General features: G+C 51.1%; 1 protein-coding gene across 2 annotated transcripts in view; it reads left to right on the forward strand.

The window, feature by feature from the left end:
• GPNMB (glycoprotein nmb) overlaps nucleotides 1–11,510 on the forward strand; it is a 31,391-nt gene extending 19,881 nt beyond the window's left edge. For both annotated transcript variants that reach the window (XM_070059398.2, XM_089315374.1), the window contains 5 exons: nucleotides 3,231–3,329; nucleotides 4,405–4,507; nucleotides 7,721–7,929; nucleotides 9,919–10,012; nucleotides 10,450–11,510. In XM_070059398.2, the coding sequence (XP_069915499.2) occupies nucleotides 3,231–3,329; nucleotides 4,405–4,507; nucleotides 7,721–7,929; nucleotides 9,919–10,012; nucleotides 10,450–10,603 (659 nt within the window). In that variant the 3' untranslated portion in view covers nucleotides 10,604–11,510. The remainder of the gene's footprint in view (nucleotides 1–3,230; nucleotides 3,330–4,404; nucleotides 4,508–7,720; nucleotides 7,930–9,918; nucleotides 10,013–10,449) is intronic.
• The last annotated feature ends 4,138 nt before the right edge of the window (nucleotides 11,511–15,648 follow it).

Below are 15,648 nucleotides of genomic sequence, written 5' to 3' on the forward strand. Positions count from 1 at the left end.
ATGGGATGCCAGCGCTTCAGGCCAGGGCGTTAACCCGCTGCGCCACAGTGCAGAAATGTTTACACATGGAAAAGGCAGATCGTGAAGAGCACTGTGTGTGGATTTCAAATTTTATTTTACAGCAAAATCAATTCACATTTTATTCCATTTCCCTCCTGTGTCATAACCTATCCTATCGCATTTTCTAGAACTTCCCAGTTTCCCTAAAGACTCAAGACCTTGCACATCACTCAGTGGCTAACATGGACGGAAGTGCTGAGGCTAGAAGGCTAGAATGCTTCTTTTTTTTTTTTTTTTTGAGTTATTGATTGATTTGAAAGACAGAGGTACATACAGAGATGCAGAGGCAGAGGGAGAGAAGTGTTCCATCCACTGATTCATTCCCCAAATGGCTACAACTGCCGGAGCTGAGCTGATCCGAAGCCAGGAGCCAGGAGCTTCTTCCGGGTCTCCCACGCGGGTGCAGGGGCCCAAGGACTTGGGCCATCTTATACTGCTTTCCTAGGCCATAGCAGAGAGCTGGATTGGAAGTGGAGCAGCTGAGATTCAAATGGGCACCCATATGGGATGCTGGCACTGCAGGTGGTGGCTTTACCCCTAAGCCACAGTGCCAGGCCCCTCAATGTGTCTTTTAAGGGTTTTGCTACTCAGCAGTAGCCACACCGTGACTTCACAAATGTGTTTTGTAGGCATTCTACCAAAGGCAGAATCAGCAGTCATTGTTTTTCAAAGGAGGGACATGAGACCATGCGCTAATGCACAGCTCAAATCTGCCTGCCAAGAACTTCGCAAGATGGAATTTTGTCCTTTTCTGGGGAAGAGACGGGGATCTTAAATGCCCCACAAAGACGCACTTCTTGCCATGTAGTACGTCAGTTTAATCCTGGGACAGACTGAGCAAATGGCCTGCTGTCAGTTCCAAAGGGGACATTCCCAAGGGCCCGCCCAGTCTGACCCGTGGGTAAACCACAGGTCTGATCCAACACAGCGTCGGGACCGCTGCCCGGCTACCCCAGCCTTGTTCCCCTAGCGATGTGTGTGCATGGACCGTCAGTCCTGGGAGTGTTCCGAGAAGCCCTCTCTGGGCCCAGGCGAGGTACAGGGCTAGGCCACCCTCCAAAGGTGTGGAGAGGCCCAGGAGCAGCCTCCAGCCAGCTTCCTGCCACCCTAGCACTCAGCCACAGAGGTAGCCTGGAGGCCCTTGCCCAAGCCCAGGCTCATTTCACGCACCTTTTGAAGTTAAAGCAAAAATAAGGTGGTGTTTGCAGAATCGCGTTTCCTTTCTTGTTAAAGGGCACCAGTGCCCTCATTAGAGCCCTTTAAATTGTAAGTAATGGGGCATAAATGTCTTTGCCCTGGGGCCTGCCTGTGGCATAGTGGTAAAGTTGCCTGCTGTGACCCAGCATTCCATGTGGGCGCTGGTTCATGTCCCAGCTGCTCCACTTCTGATCCAGCTCCCTGCTAATGTGCCTGGGAAAACAGCAGAGGATGGCCTGGTGCTTGAGCCCCTGCCACCAATGTGGGAGACCTAGAGGAAGCTCCTGGCTCCTGGCTTTGACCTGGCCCAGCCCTGGCTGTTTGTGGCCGTTTAGTGAGTGAACCAGTGGATGGGAGATCTATCTCTCCACCCACATCTGTCTGTCTGTCTGTCTCTCTCAATCTCTCTCTCTCTTTCTCTTTCTGTACCTCTGACTTCCAAATAAATAAATAAATTTCTAAAAAAAAAAAAAGATTTTTATTCTAAAGATATTCAATAAGGGTCATTTTTCTGAGGTCTGTTGTATTCACTCTTTCTTAGAAAAAGATTTATTTATTTATTTGAAAGTCAGAGTTTCACAGAGAGGGGAGGAGAGGCAGAGAGAGAGAGGTATTCCATCCGATGGTTCACTCTCCAATTGGCTGCAATGGCTGGAGCTGAACCAATCTGAAGCCAGGAGCCAGGAGCTTCTTCTGGGTCTCCCATGCGGATGCAGGGGCCCAAGGACTTGGGCCATCTTATACTGCTTTCCCAGGCTATAGCAGAGAGCTGGATGGGAAGTGGAGCAGCTGGGACTTGAAGTGGTGCCCATATGGGATGCTGGCATTGCAGGCGGCGGCTTTATCCACAATGCCACAGCACCACCCCCTTTTCCTTCCTTGCACCCCTACTCATCACAGTAAGACTTTTAGAAGTTAAGCTTTGGAGTAGCCAGCTATCCAAGCTGGGAAAAACCTAGCTTTTCCCATATTCCTGAAACAGGAACATGATCCTTAGTAAGTACTTCCTACATGGCAGCCGCAAGAGGCAGGTTTTCAATACCTTCTCTCACGTTAAGTTCCATAGTGCAACCCTAGGGGCGTGGTAGAAATTCTTAGCTTTACAGATGAACAAATAGAGCCAAAGAAAGGTTACGCAATGAGCTCATGGCCTCTGCAGCTGAAAGGAGAGGATCCGGAACATGAGCCCAGTACTTGCTTTCCAAATTAAACTACGAGCAGACTTCACAAAGTTCATGGAAATGGAATTTAAAAACAAGCTCATTTTGGTGCCAAAAACCTGTGAAACCCATGCATAGTTTCCCTAGAGTACACATTTTCCATGAACTTTTTGAACTACCCTACATGATTTCATATTTTCTGGCCTGCTTTATTTCATTATGATTGTTTTACCATATTTTTTAAAAGATTTATTTTATTGATTTGAAAGAGTGACACACACACACACACACACACACACAGAGAGAGAGAGAAGAGATGAGAGAGGTTTTTTTATCTGCTGGTTCACTCCCCAAATGGCCACAATAGCCAGAGCTGCGCCAGACTGAAGCCAGGAGCTTCTTTCAGTTCTCCCATATGGGTGCAGGAGACAAGCTCTTGGGCCACCTCCTGCTGCTTTTCCCAGGCACATTAGCAGGGAGCTGGATCAGAAAGTGGAGCAGCCAGGATGTGAACCGTCACCTGTGTGGGCAGAAACTTAACCTGCTCCCCCACAACGACAGCCCCAGGATCTTGTTTTCAAGCAAGATATGGGCTGGTGTTTACTTACATAATAGCAATAAAATTCCTTCTAGGTCTTCCCTCTGTATGAATCTTTACGTGTTTCATAATATTTCTGTACCGAATTAATAGTATTCAATTCTTCATGATTGTGTAAAGAATAGATGGACCGACATCTAGAGTCTGGGTTACACCATGTACATCTATTATATTCTTACCGACTCGTCTCAAATCTTCTTATTCAATCACCGCAGGCCCTGCTGGTGACAGCTCCTGGGAGCTGGGGGAGGTTCCCGAGGACGGCTGCCAGATTAGCAGATATGGGTACTTCGAAGCCACCCTTACAATTGTAGGTAAGGCTGAAGACCGGGAAGCACGCTGGAATCCACCTGGGTCGCCCGCTCTCTCTAGAGGGCTGGAAGTGGGGAGCAAGGGAGGCTGTTCCCTCCCTGAGCTGGTCCACTAGGACATGAGCAAGGACCTGCAGAGCGCCCTCGTTCCCAGCAGCCCACCGTGGCCCGCCTCAGTGCGTATGTGCATATGTGGAAATGAGCCCATACACCAGTGGGCCTGCCCTGGGCCTGCTGCCACCCGTGCACCCCAGCAAGCTGCACAAACAGGGGGTGAAGCAAGGCCCACACAGAGTTCCCGTAAGTTCCCGCTCTTCCCCCAGCTAATTTCCACAAAGTCACACCCATCCTTTGTGAAAGGCAATGAATAGATCCCCACACACGGCTGGGCATCCTGGGCACCACCCTAAGGCATCCAGCAGAGAAAACAGCTGTGCACCTGCGGCTGAGCCCCCTTCTCCTGGAGAAGCTGGCCACTCCCCAAGCGGGTCCCCTGTTCCTGGAACACGTGCCAGAGGGGCTGCTGCTGTCTAACAGAGGCGTAGACCCTGGAGGTGCAAATCTAGATGGAAGTCAACAGCAGTGCCACCTGACCTGTGCCTCCAAAGCTGTGCGGATAGACTGCTGGGGCCAGTGCATATCTGTACGGCCCGAAGGAGGACTTTGTTTTGGCCTCTGGTTGGGGAGGGAGAGTGTCTGAGTCCATTCAGAACTCTATAGACTGCGAGGCTCATAAACAGCACGAGGGTGTTTCTCTCCCCTCTGGAGACTGAGCAGTGCCAAATCAAGGCACTGGTGGACGCAGTGTGAGGCCACGGACAGCCACAGCCATCTCGCCCTGTCCTCCCAGAGAGACCTCTCCGGAGAGGCAAGGACACTCCCTGGGGTCTCTCTTATAAGGACACCAATCCTAGCACCTAGCACAGACCCAGCCCCCAACACCATCTCCCCAGGGGGTTCAGATTTCAATGTCAGATTTTAGGGGGACACAAACGTTCATTCCCTAGTGGAGTGGCCTTGTGCTCTTTGATTGCACTTGTATCTTGATGTGTTTTTTTCTCCGGCCTTGTTCTGTAAGAGGGAATCCTGGTGGTTAACATCATCCAGATTGCAGAAGTCCCGATTGCCCAGCCGCAGCCTGGCGACTCCCTGATGGACTTGGTCGTGACCTGCCAAGGAACGTGAGTACAGCCACGCCTCAGTTGATTCCAGTTCCTGTTCTCCAGGAACCCTGGACGAGGACAGACGGACGGACAGACAGAGGTCCTGGGGGGTGGGGGGCACAGCGTGCGCTTGTGTTGCTGGAGTTGGGAAACGGCCGTGACTTTCAGCTGTGGATGAAGTTGCATGCGTGTGATGGCTGGTGGAAATGACGACTCTTCCCTTAGATCTGCAGGCTAGGTCTCCAGGGTCTCCCCGGTTCCCAGCTGCGGGAACAGAGGTGCTCGCTGATGGCAGAACTTGCCCGTGGAGAGACTGTTGGCACCCTGCGGAGCGAGGCTCCCAGGCCAGGGGACAGGCCAGGCTGACTCAGTCTCCCCGAGGCTCCTGGTGGACAGGAAGTTCTCATAGCAATGCCTGATAATCGTCCCTCTCTATGACTTATGAAGGTCTTTCTAATGCACTACACGATTTGTTATGATTTGGTCACCACTGCATGTAATAAACTGAATAAAAATAAAAGAACATATGGATACATACCAATTATTTACTTAAATATAGGTTAACTATTTAATCCAATTAATTAAATATACATTAACATCAATTATTCATGTATGTAAATTCATAAAATATATGTCTACCTATGGACTTTTAAAAAGTTCCTGGAAATGGAATTAAAAGGTAATTTTATTTGTTACAAGAATTTTGAAAGTTATATATAGTTTTTTCTTTACACATGTTTTTCCATCAATTCCCTGAACACTCCTTTGTGTGCATGGACTGCAGAATTTTTTGCCCTGAAACAGACTCATCTTTTAATTCCAATTATTACTATTTGTCGCTCCCCCTCTTCATGGAGGAACGACACAGGACCCTGCGCTGTTCTTTTGTCTGCTCGGCCCTCCCCGGGTTTGCTGCTGGTTCTTCCCGGGTTGGCTGCCGTCCCTTCCACCTCTGTGGAAGGGCGGTTCCCCCTGCCACTTTTCCCCACTTCCGCAGGGGAGCGGCACACCGCCGGCCGGCTCTCTCGGGGGCTGCACAGGTGTTCCTCAGGTGTTCCCCTTAGATGTTCCTGGTGCATGTTGTCTCTCTCCTCCTTTATAGTCCTCTTCCACCAATCCCAACTGTATAGGCAGCTGTATAGAAGCTGTTTCTCCCTTCTCAGCGCCATATTGTGGGAGAGCAGATGCATAGAATAAGTCTTAATTCCAGTAACTTAGTCTAGTCCGAGTTGCTCCCAGTTGCTCCCCACACTATTATTTTTTAAAGATTTATTTATTTGAAAGAGTTACAGAGAGGGAGAGGCAGAGAGAGAGAGAGATGTCTTCCATCCGCTGGTTCACTCCCCAAAGGGCCACAATGGCCAAGGCTGGGCCAGGCCAAAAAGCCAGGAGCCAGGAGCTTCTTCCAGGTCTCCCACGTGAGTGCAGGGGCCTAAGGACTTGAGCCATCTTCCACTGCTTTCCCAGGCACATTAGCAGGGAGCTGGATCCGAAGTGGAGCAGCTGGGACAGGAACCAGCCCTCATATGGGATGCCAGTGCTGCAGGCGGCCGCTTCATCAGCTATGCCACAGTGCCAGCTCCTTAATTCCATTTGCACATGAACCTTTGAAGTCTTTGTGAATGAATACATACATGAAACTAGAGGAAGGGCACATGTGAAAAGGCGACCTTGTTTGGTCAGAAGGAAGAGCTAAGCTTCTCCTGGCCTGTGCGGAGGGGCAGAAGGAGAGTGGCGAGAACAGAATCCAACCCGCCCGGAGGAGTGACGCTGCACAGACACTGTGCGGTAGAAGTGTCCCCCGTGTCACACCCTTCCTCAGGCCCAGCCCTGGAGCTGGGGCTGTTTGGCCAGGAGTGCTGCCAGGGGCTTAAACAGTGGCTGAGGCCGTGTGGAGTGGCCCAGAGGTTCCAAGGAGACACAAGTCTGCCATCTTGTTCCAGCCCCAGCTCCACCCCCGGCTGCTGGTATGGCCCCGGGACTGGTTGTTTTCCCTCCCCCAGATGGTTGCCACCTGTTGAACAGGGATGATATTACCTTCTGTATCAATGGGATGGTCCTAGAACCAAAACCTTGCGAGTGGCACGCAGCAAATCCTCAGACACAGCTTTCCCAGCTGGCACCATTGCCATGCTTCTCCTGGACGTGGGCCGACTCTGGGATTTATATGACATTTATAGAGACGCACAGTTTACGTGGCATTTGTAGTACTGTAGTCCCTGCATCTCAGCCATCTGCGTCTGCGCGTTCCGGAGAGTCCGGTGTGCAGGGAACGAGCTGGGCCTCAGAGCCCAGCAGCCCTGTGTGCTGGGGGAGATCCCTCTTCCTCCTGTACTCCCCGGGTCACAGGCAAACAGCAGCTCGTCACCTGGGCTGCTTGAACGCCGGTTAGATGGCAACTCAGTGCCTTGTGGTTTGAGTCACGAGGGGGCAACATTTGATTCTGTAGAAAAGCAGTGATTTTCCTTGTGTGACACTGGCTTCAAGGGCGAGCATTCGGCCTGGCAGTTAAGGTGCCCACCTCCCACATCGGAGTACGAGGCTTGGTGCCGGCTCCAGCTCCCGACTCCAGCTTCCAGCCAGTGCAGGCCCCAGGAGACAGCAGTGATGGCTCAAGTAATGGGGTTCCTGCCACCCACATGGGAGACTTGGATTCAGGTCCCAGTTCCTGGCTTCAGCCCTGGCTGTTGTGGGCATTGGGTGGATGCACCCATTCTCTCTCTCTCTTTTTTTTTTTTTTTTTTTTTTGACAGGCAGAGTTAGAGAGAGAGACAGAGAGAAAGGTCTTCCTTCAGTTGGTTCACCCCCCAAATGGCCACTACAGCCGGCATGCTGCACTGATCCAAAGCCAGGAGCCAGGTGCTTCCTCCTGGTCTCCCATGCGGGTACAGGGCCCAAGGACCTGGGCCATCCTCCACTGCACTCCCAGGCCACAGCAGAGAGCTGGCCTGGAAGAGGGGCAACCGGGACAGAATCCGGCGCCCCGACCGGGACTAGAACCCAGGGTGCCGGTGCCGCAAGGCGGAGGATTAGCCTAGTGAGCCGCACCTCCGGCAAATTCTCTATTCTCTCTCTCTCTCTCTCTCTCTCTCTCTCTCTCTCTCTCGTGTATGCTCTCTCCTCTCTTCCTCTCAAATTAAAGAGATTGTTATTTTTAAGAAAATGCTAATATCACATTCCTCTCCCCTGCTCCTCACTGGCATGCACGTGCCTGTCCCTCCCCCACCGCAGGGTCCCCAGGGAGGTCTGCACCGTCATCTCCGACCCCACCTGCCAGATGGTGTGGAACTCACACTGCGACCCCCTGGACGAGACTGAGAGCTGCCTGCTGACCGTGAGGAGAGCCTTCCGCGGGCCGGGGACGTACTGTGTCAACCTCACTCTGGGTGACGACACCAGTCTGGCCCTCACCAGCACCTTGATCTCTGTCCCTGGTAGAGGTGAGGCTTCTTATGGTCATACGGGCATGGCCTGTTGCAGGTAAAGTGTGTGTGTGTCAATGCCAAAGCTGTCCGGGACTCCACATGTAATTTTATTTCAGCGCAAAATGCATCGAACCCTTGCTAAGAAGGATTCGAGAACTGGCGCTAAAATCCAGCAGCAAATCTACTTAGGGAAGTGATGAGGGAGAGCCTCGGGCCGCGGCCGCAGAAAAGCCGTTTGATGAGAAAGGGCTGCTGTGATCACGGGCCAGCAACCGTGGGACGTGTGCGCTGCACGCTCCAAGGGGCTTGTACTTCAAGGAGAAAATGTAAAACCCAACCCCGAAAAATACCCGTGTTCTCCAGCGGCACAGCAACACGGGAGAGGTGGGTAGGTGCTCGGGGGAGTCCACCTGGACAGAGATGTGAGGCCAGAAACGGGAAAGCCGCGGGCTCCTGGCTGCCTGCAATGGCTGGGTGTCCTCTTTCCCTTCCTGAATTTTACCAACCATCACACTCCGCCCTGATTTGTAAAGAAGATTTATTTATATTTATTTGAAGGAGTGACAGCCACAGAGATCTTCTATCTGCAGGTTCAGCCCCCACTGGCCACAGCAGCTAGGGCTGGGCCAGGCTGAAGGCAGGAGCCAGGAGCTCCATCCGGGTCTCCCGTGTTGGTGGTGGGGGTCCAGGAGTCCTCATCTGCTGGATCAGGAGCAGAGTAGCCGGGGCTGGAACCAGCACCGCTTGTGGGATGTGGGCGTCCCGAGCATGGTCACAACCTGCCCACCCCGTCCCCACCCCGCAACCTCCCTATTCAGATTGTCACTCAAAAAAAAAAAAAAAAAAAAAAAAAAAAAAAAAAAAAAAAAAAAGGCTCTGCCCTCCTATTGCTTGGAGAGGTAAAATGTTAACAAGGTAACTAAGGAATTTCCTTTGGAGAGGTAAAATGTTAACAAGGTAACTAAGGAATTTCCTTTAGAAATGTGCATGTCCTGGGGGCATCCTATTTCCCTAAACCCCAATTTAGGACTCTACCCAGCAACCCTAACTGAATTCAGCTATAACTGACTTTGTTGTAAGATACTTCTTTGCATCTTAGAAGAAGGGCTCCACGGTGGAATAGAGGAGAAAGATGAACTTGTACACACATCACAATACATATTTTGCTCCTTAAACTGAGTATTATTAGATACAACCTAATGACTAATTCATTTATAATTCCTTTGGACTTGGAGCCTATCTTATAAAGAAAACTGCACTTAAACATTTCTTTACCCATTAATCATATAAAGGGCAGCCTTTAACCCCAGTGGAAGAAAAGCTTAAGTAATCATGCACACCCATGCGGTTATTTGTGTGAGAGCTTATTGTGGATGAGGTCTGGGGTGCAGATTTAAAAACAGACAGCAAGGACGTAAGGGAATCCTGCTCCTGGTGGGGAACAGCCGGAGCCCCTGCACCTGAGCTACGGTGGACTTCCCAAGCGTCATGCCCAGAACTGCCGGGACCCCTGCTCTGCTGCTGCCACAGCTCTGGGAGCTTCTAGGAATTACGTACAGAATCATAACTCGTTTTCTAGCAGGCCTCCTCAGTGCTGGCCAGCTGCGGATCTCGTGTGACTTTGAGATGTTGCTTTCCTTTAATTCTTCACAAAGTGAACAATCGCTCTAGGTGTGACTGGAGTTGTTTTCAAAGACCAAAGAAAGGGAGGCACGCGCCACCTTGGGGACTCCCACATCCCACATCTGGGTGCCTGGTTCCAGTCCCACTACCCTGTGCTTCTGACCCAGCCTCTGGCTAATGCACCTGCAAGGGCCTCAGACGATGACCCGGGGCCTTGAGCCCCTGCCTCTCCCGGGGGAGACCCAGGTGCAGTTCCTGATTCCTGGCTTTGGCTGGGCCCAGGCCCACCTGCTGCGAGTATTTGGGGAGTGGAGCAGTGGATGGAAAATCTGTCTCTCCGCCACAATGGCAGAGCTGACAGGCTCCACCCTGTGTGTTTAGCCCCAGTGACGGCCCTGGGAGCGGGGGACGCTGTCCTGATTGCCGCCGGCTGCCTGGCCCTGGGGGTCACCATGCTCGCCCTCTACGTGTACAGGTAAGTTCTGGGTTCGCTGCCCACCGCAGCGGTTGTGGTGGGGGGGAATCGCTTCTCTGCGCGCGAATGAGCCATTTTCCTTATTATTATTGTTGTTGTTATTGTTTTGCCTTTAAACATTGTGTGTGGGGGGGAAGATCTTCCCTTGAGTGATGAATCTTGCTGTAGCTTTATTTTATCATATTTTATTTTAATCCTCAAAATACTGCCAGATGTCAGTAACCTGACAAAATTGTGCCCACGTGATCGCAAACGGAAGTAAGCATGGAGAAGGGAAAAAAAAATACGTGTGTGTTCATCGCATACCCATGTCCTGCAAGCCACAGATTAGGGTTAGATGGGATGACCCATTTGCACCTGCCTTGCAAGGCATTGCAGAAATAGCTGAAGAGTTTTTGTTTGTTTGTTTAAATAACCACCTAACGCGTTGTTTTCAGAAAACACAAGGAATACAAACGGATAGAGAACAGCGCTGGGAGCACGGCCGGCGGTGGAGGCCTGAATGTCGGCCAGGGCCACGCCAGGGCCGCGTTCCTCCCCGGACGCCAGGAGAAGCATCCGCTGCTCAAGGACCAGCCGGGGAGTCTCTAGACCCGCACCTCCCTCTCACCCTCCGCCCCACCTGCAGTGCCGCCCAGGCGAGCTGTGCAGGACTGGGTGGCTGTTCCCTTGTTCGTTTTTCTCTCTCCCGGAAGAGTCTTGTAAAACATTCTCGCGGTGTGGGCAGGCTGATTTTGTCCTCAGGGGTAAGTGACGAGCGAGCGAGCGAGAGAAGCGCAGTGCCACTGCCTGCAGCCTGGGGCGCGTCTCAGGGCACAGCTCAGCCGTACTTCTGTCCTGGTTGTGTCTCCCTCACAAGGTCTTAGGTAGCGAGTGGGGTAGCCACACGCGGTCCCAAGAGCGTCCCTCGCTGGAGTCTGACCCAGGGAGCTGGAAGGACGGGCTGGACACCGTCCGGCTTTCCGTACGACCACGGGCACAAAGCCAGCGGAGTCCTGGCCTGGAGGTCTGCTCCTGTTGCAGGGGACACGCGTGAGCTCCTGACAGAGCGGCGCGGGCCCAGGCCTTCAGCACGATGTAGGCACTGGCCGCGCTCAGGTAAAAAGGCCGGTCTTATTACTAGATGGGAGCCCTGTGTTTGCGTGACAGCCTGCCCTGCCCGGCTGAGTGAAGGAATGATGCTCATTCATTTTGTTAACCAGGGACACCTGTGTAGTGCTTTCTGTATACCAGGCCTGGGGACACCTGCCCTCAGAGTTGACACTCTGTGTATAAACCTGAATTTCTGTACATTCTAGTGCCTGTATTTGAGTTCACATACTATGATTTTTCCAAAGTAGGAAGACCTTGATTTTCCTCCCAGTTTCTCAAATGATACGGAAACTTGATCAGGAAGGACTGTACCTCCATTTGTGGTGAACCCCGTCTGCCGTATATCATACATCATGATGCTCTTTTTCTCTCCTTTCTAAAAAATAAAGTGTGGTGAAAGACTAGACGCTGATATTGTATTTATTTTTCCAGCTTATACTTTATGATTTTTGACCAGTGTACACAGGTTGAAGGCCACCCCATAGAGCTTTGATAATCTCATGAAGATTTTCTATTTTAAATTATGTATAGCATGTGAAAATTCAATTAAAATTTTAATGTATACTTTTTTTTAAAGATTTATTTATGTATTTGAAAGGCAGAGTTACAGAGAGGCAGAGGCAAGAGAGGTCTTCCATCCACTGGTTCACTCCACGGAGGGCCACAAGAGTCAGAGCTAGGCTGATCCAAAGCCAGGAGCCAGGAGCTTCTTCTGCATCTCCCACATGGGTGCAGAGGCCCAAGGACTTGGGCCATCTTCTACTCCTTTCCCAGACCATAGCAGAGAACTGGATCAGAAGTGGAGCAGCCGGGATTCGAACCAGTGCCCATATGGGATGCCGGCACTGCAGGCGGCGACTTTACCTGCTACGCCACAGCAGCAGCCCCTGTCCTTTCTTGAGCCTTTCTTTTCACATTCTCCTCATCCGTGAAGTGGTTGTGTAGTCCCTGCATGAGGTGCTGCAAGTCCATGTGCAGAAATGGATGCAGAGAAAGGCACTTTGTATAAGGCTTTATGGCGCACACTTCAAGTCAGAAGCAGGTCAGAAGCAGTGGGGAGAGCGTTTCTCATTTGTGTGATCACCAGGAGCCCAGAACAGCAGTAGCTAAAGCAGAAAAGCAACTGGGAGTTGCAGCAGAGTCACCTGGAGGTTTGTTAAAACCTCCTCTGGAGCCTCCTCTGGAGTTGTCATTCGTTCAGATGTTCCGGGAATGAGACCTGCTCTTCCCATCTTATACCAACAGGGGGTAGCAGAGAGCAGCAAATAAAATTGGTCACCAAGGAAACAGGTCAGCCTTCTCTTCCCACCTCCCTCAATTTCAGTGGAAGAGTAGCAGAGAGCAGCTTGAAATAGTGAATTGTTTTAGAGTTATATTCTCCACGTGACCCTGGCAGCAAGTCACTCCGCTTCTGCCGAACTGCTGACTAAAACGGGAATAGCCGAGAAGATGGAGGGTTGTCGGGATGAGGGTTTGCGGGAATTAGAACTTCCCCAAAACTTGTGATGGGTAAGTAATAAATTATTCTAGGAATTTCCGAGGACTTTTTGTAAATGTCTGAATTTTAAACACCTGTGACTCATTCATAGACATGGGCAGCCTTCGTTGAATTTTCAGTTGTTTCACCGTTTAGAAGACAGTGGGTTCAATCCTGTGTTACATCCAGAAGGCGGGAACTCCAAACCCAAGTGACAGATGAGAGTAGTCTTCTTGGCCGGCGCCGCGGCTCACTAGGCTAATCCTCCGCCTGCGGCGCCGGCACACCAGGTTCTCATCCTGGTCGGGGTGCTGGATTCTGTCCCGGTTGCCCCTCTTCCAGTCCAGCTCTCTGCTGTGGCCCAGGAGGGCAGTGGAAGATGGCCCAAGTGCTTGGGCCTCTGCACCTGCATAGGAGACCAGGAGAAGCACCTGGCTCCTGGCTTCAGATCAGCGCAGCAAGTCATTCCACTTCCACTTAAAGGAAAAATCCTTTAAGGTTTTTTCAAAGAATGGCCCCAATGTATCTCAAATACATACCCTAAAAATTCAGGAATCACCCAGGAATCACCCTTTGCCAACTGCTTTTGATTACTCGACTATCATTTACTGAGCACCAATATGCCTTAGGCTCTTGTGTAAGAAAGGACAAGGTCACAAGACGGATAAGGATTCTGCTCTTGTAGAGCTTGGATTCTAGAGCAATGCCAAGTGTCACTGCCCAAGTGTTCACTGCAGTGACAATGCCAACCACTCACCCAGAGTCCCTCAATCCCAGCCGGCCTGCTTGGCCTCACTTTAATCTGCAGAGGTGATTCTTAAAAATGAGCTGCAGTTCCTCTTGAAATTATTCATTTTGTTTAATTGAGAGACATAAATCTCCCCTCCACTGGCTCACTTGCCAAATGCCTGTAACCACGGAGGTTGGGCCAGGTGGCAGCCGGGAGCCCAGAGCGAGGAACTCAATTTTGGCCTCCCAGGTGGGTGGCAGGGACTCCAATACCTGCTGCCTCTCAAGGTGGGCAGCAGGAACCTGGACTCGAAAGCAGAGCTAAGACTTGATTCCAGGCACCCTGACATGGAGTGTGGGCATCTAAGCAGCACCTAACCAGACCCAACACCTGTGCCCCACCATTCCTCAAAATTCGGTAATAAAGTTTGTCATAGAGGTCTTCCCTAGGCATTTTGGAATGGGGTTGCCTTAAAGGCATTTTAGTATTTGACAAGTTTTAATTCTGTGTATAATTTTTCCTCAAATATGTCACCTCACCAATCAAAATGTCTCTCAAATTTACAATCTAATTTTCCACTGTTACATCATGTACATTTTAATGATATAAATAAAATATCAAGACTTGAGTTTCATGAGTCCTCAATTTTAAGAAGTTTACTAAAATAAATTCCTTTAGCAGTTAACCACTGATGAGAATGTGGCTGTGGAAGTAGCCCTTAGGTCTGGTTTCTGGAGCTGAGTAGAGGGAGGTGAGTGGGAATTAAATGAAGCGATCTGGGCCGGCGCCGCGGCTCACAAGGCTAATCCTCCGCCTAGCGGCGCCGGCACACCGGGTTCTAGTCCCGGTCGGGGCGCCGGATTCTGTCCCGGTTGCCCCTCTTCCAGGCCAGCTCTCTGCTGTGGCCAGGGAGTGCAGTGGAGGATGGCCCAGGTGCTTGGGCCCTGCACCCCATGGGAGACCAGGAAAAGCACCTGGCTCCTGGCTCCTGCCATCGGATCAGCGCGGTGCGCCGGCCGCAGCGCGCCGGCCGCGGCGGCCATTGGAGGGTGAACCAACGGCAAAAGGAAGACCTTTCTCTCTGTCTCTCTCTCTCACTGTCCACTCTGCCTGTCAAAAAAAAAAAAAAAAAAAAAATGAAGCGATCTGACTGCCAGCCTGGCATCATCACTCACAAGCCGCTGCCGACCCCACAGCCGCTGCCTCTGCACAAGGCAGGCAAGGAGGAGGAAGGGACAGTGACACTGGATCAAGGCTTAAAGTCCCTGCAGAGTCTAATGCCCTACCGGGCAAGATGGGGAGAATGATCTTACTCAGTTTCCTTACAGAGAAGCCAGCAAGACTGTATTTTTATTTTACTTTTGCAAGGTGTAGAGTTAGAGAGAAATTTTTTGCCCCATTGGTTCACTCGCCAAATGCCTGCAATGGCCGGGGCTGGGACAGGCCACACCAACAGCTGGCAAATATAATCCAGGTCTCCCACATGGATGGCGGGAACCCAACTCCTGCAGCCATCCTCCCTGTCTCCTGGGGTCTGCGGCGGCAGGAAGCTGCAGTCAGGTACCTTGAGCTCTTAGCCTCTGTCGGAGCCAGGCCCAGGCACTTCAGTCTGGGATGAGGGCATCATAACTGCTGGGCTAAACGTTCACACCCAGGAGATTGTGTCTAAATCAGGGATCAGCAAACCAGCAAACCACAGTGTACTGGCCAAGCCAACCCTCTGCCTTTCTTCTTCTTCTTCTTCTTCTTCTTCTTCTTCTTCTTTTTTTTTTTTTTTTTTTTTATGACCCACAAGCTAAGTATGGTTTCTGTATTTTGAAGTGGGTGGGAAATGGAAGAAGAGTACTATTTTGTGACACATAGACATTACATGAAATTCACATTTTAGTGTCCATAAAAAAGTTGCATTGGAGGGCCCAGCATGATGCCGCGGGGTAAGCCACCACTTGCAACGCTGGCGTCCCATGTCAGTGTGCCAGTTTGTGTCCCAGCTGTTCAGTGCCAATCCAGCTCCCTGCTGATGTGCCTGGGAGAGCAGCGGAGGATGGCCCAAGTCCTCAGGCCCCTGCCATTCATATAGAAGACCTGGCTCCCAGCTTTGGCCTGGCCCAGCCCCAGCTGATGTGGGCATTTGGGGATGAACCAGCAAGTGGGAGATAATCCCTCTTCTCTCTCTCCCTATGTCTCTCTAGCTCTGCCCTTCAAATAAATAAATCTTTGTAAAAAAAATGTTGTGTTGGAACCCAGCACACTCATTCATTCATTCACACAATGTCAGCCATGGCAGTGCATTGCCAGTTGTGACAGACTCTGCGCCCTAAAAACATTTGCTCTGTG

The sequence above is a fragment of the Oryctolagus cuniculus genome, chromosome 16 (assembly GCF_051225735.1).
Source record: "Oryctolagus cuniculus isolate XC-2025 breed Fujian yellow rabbit chromosome 16, ASM5122573v1, whole genome shotgun sequence".
Classification (NCBI taxonomy): Eukaryota; Metazoa; Chordata; class Mammalia; order Lagomorpha; family Leporidae; genus Oryctolagus; species Oryctolagus cuniculus.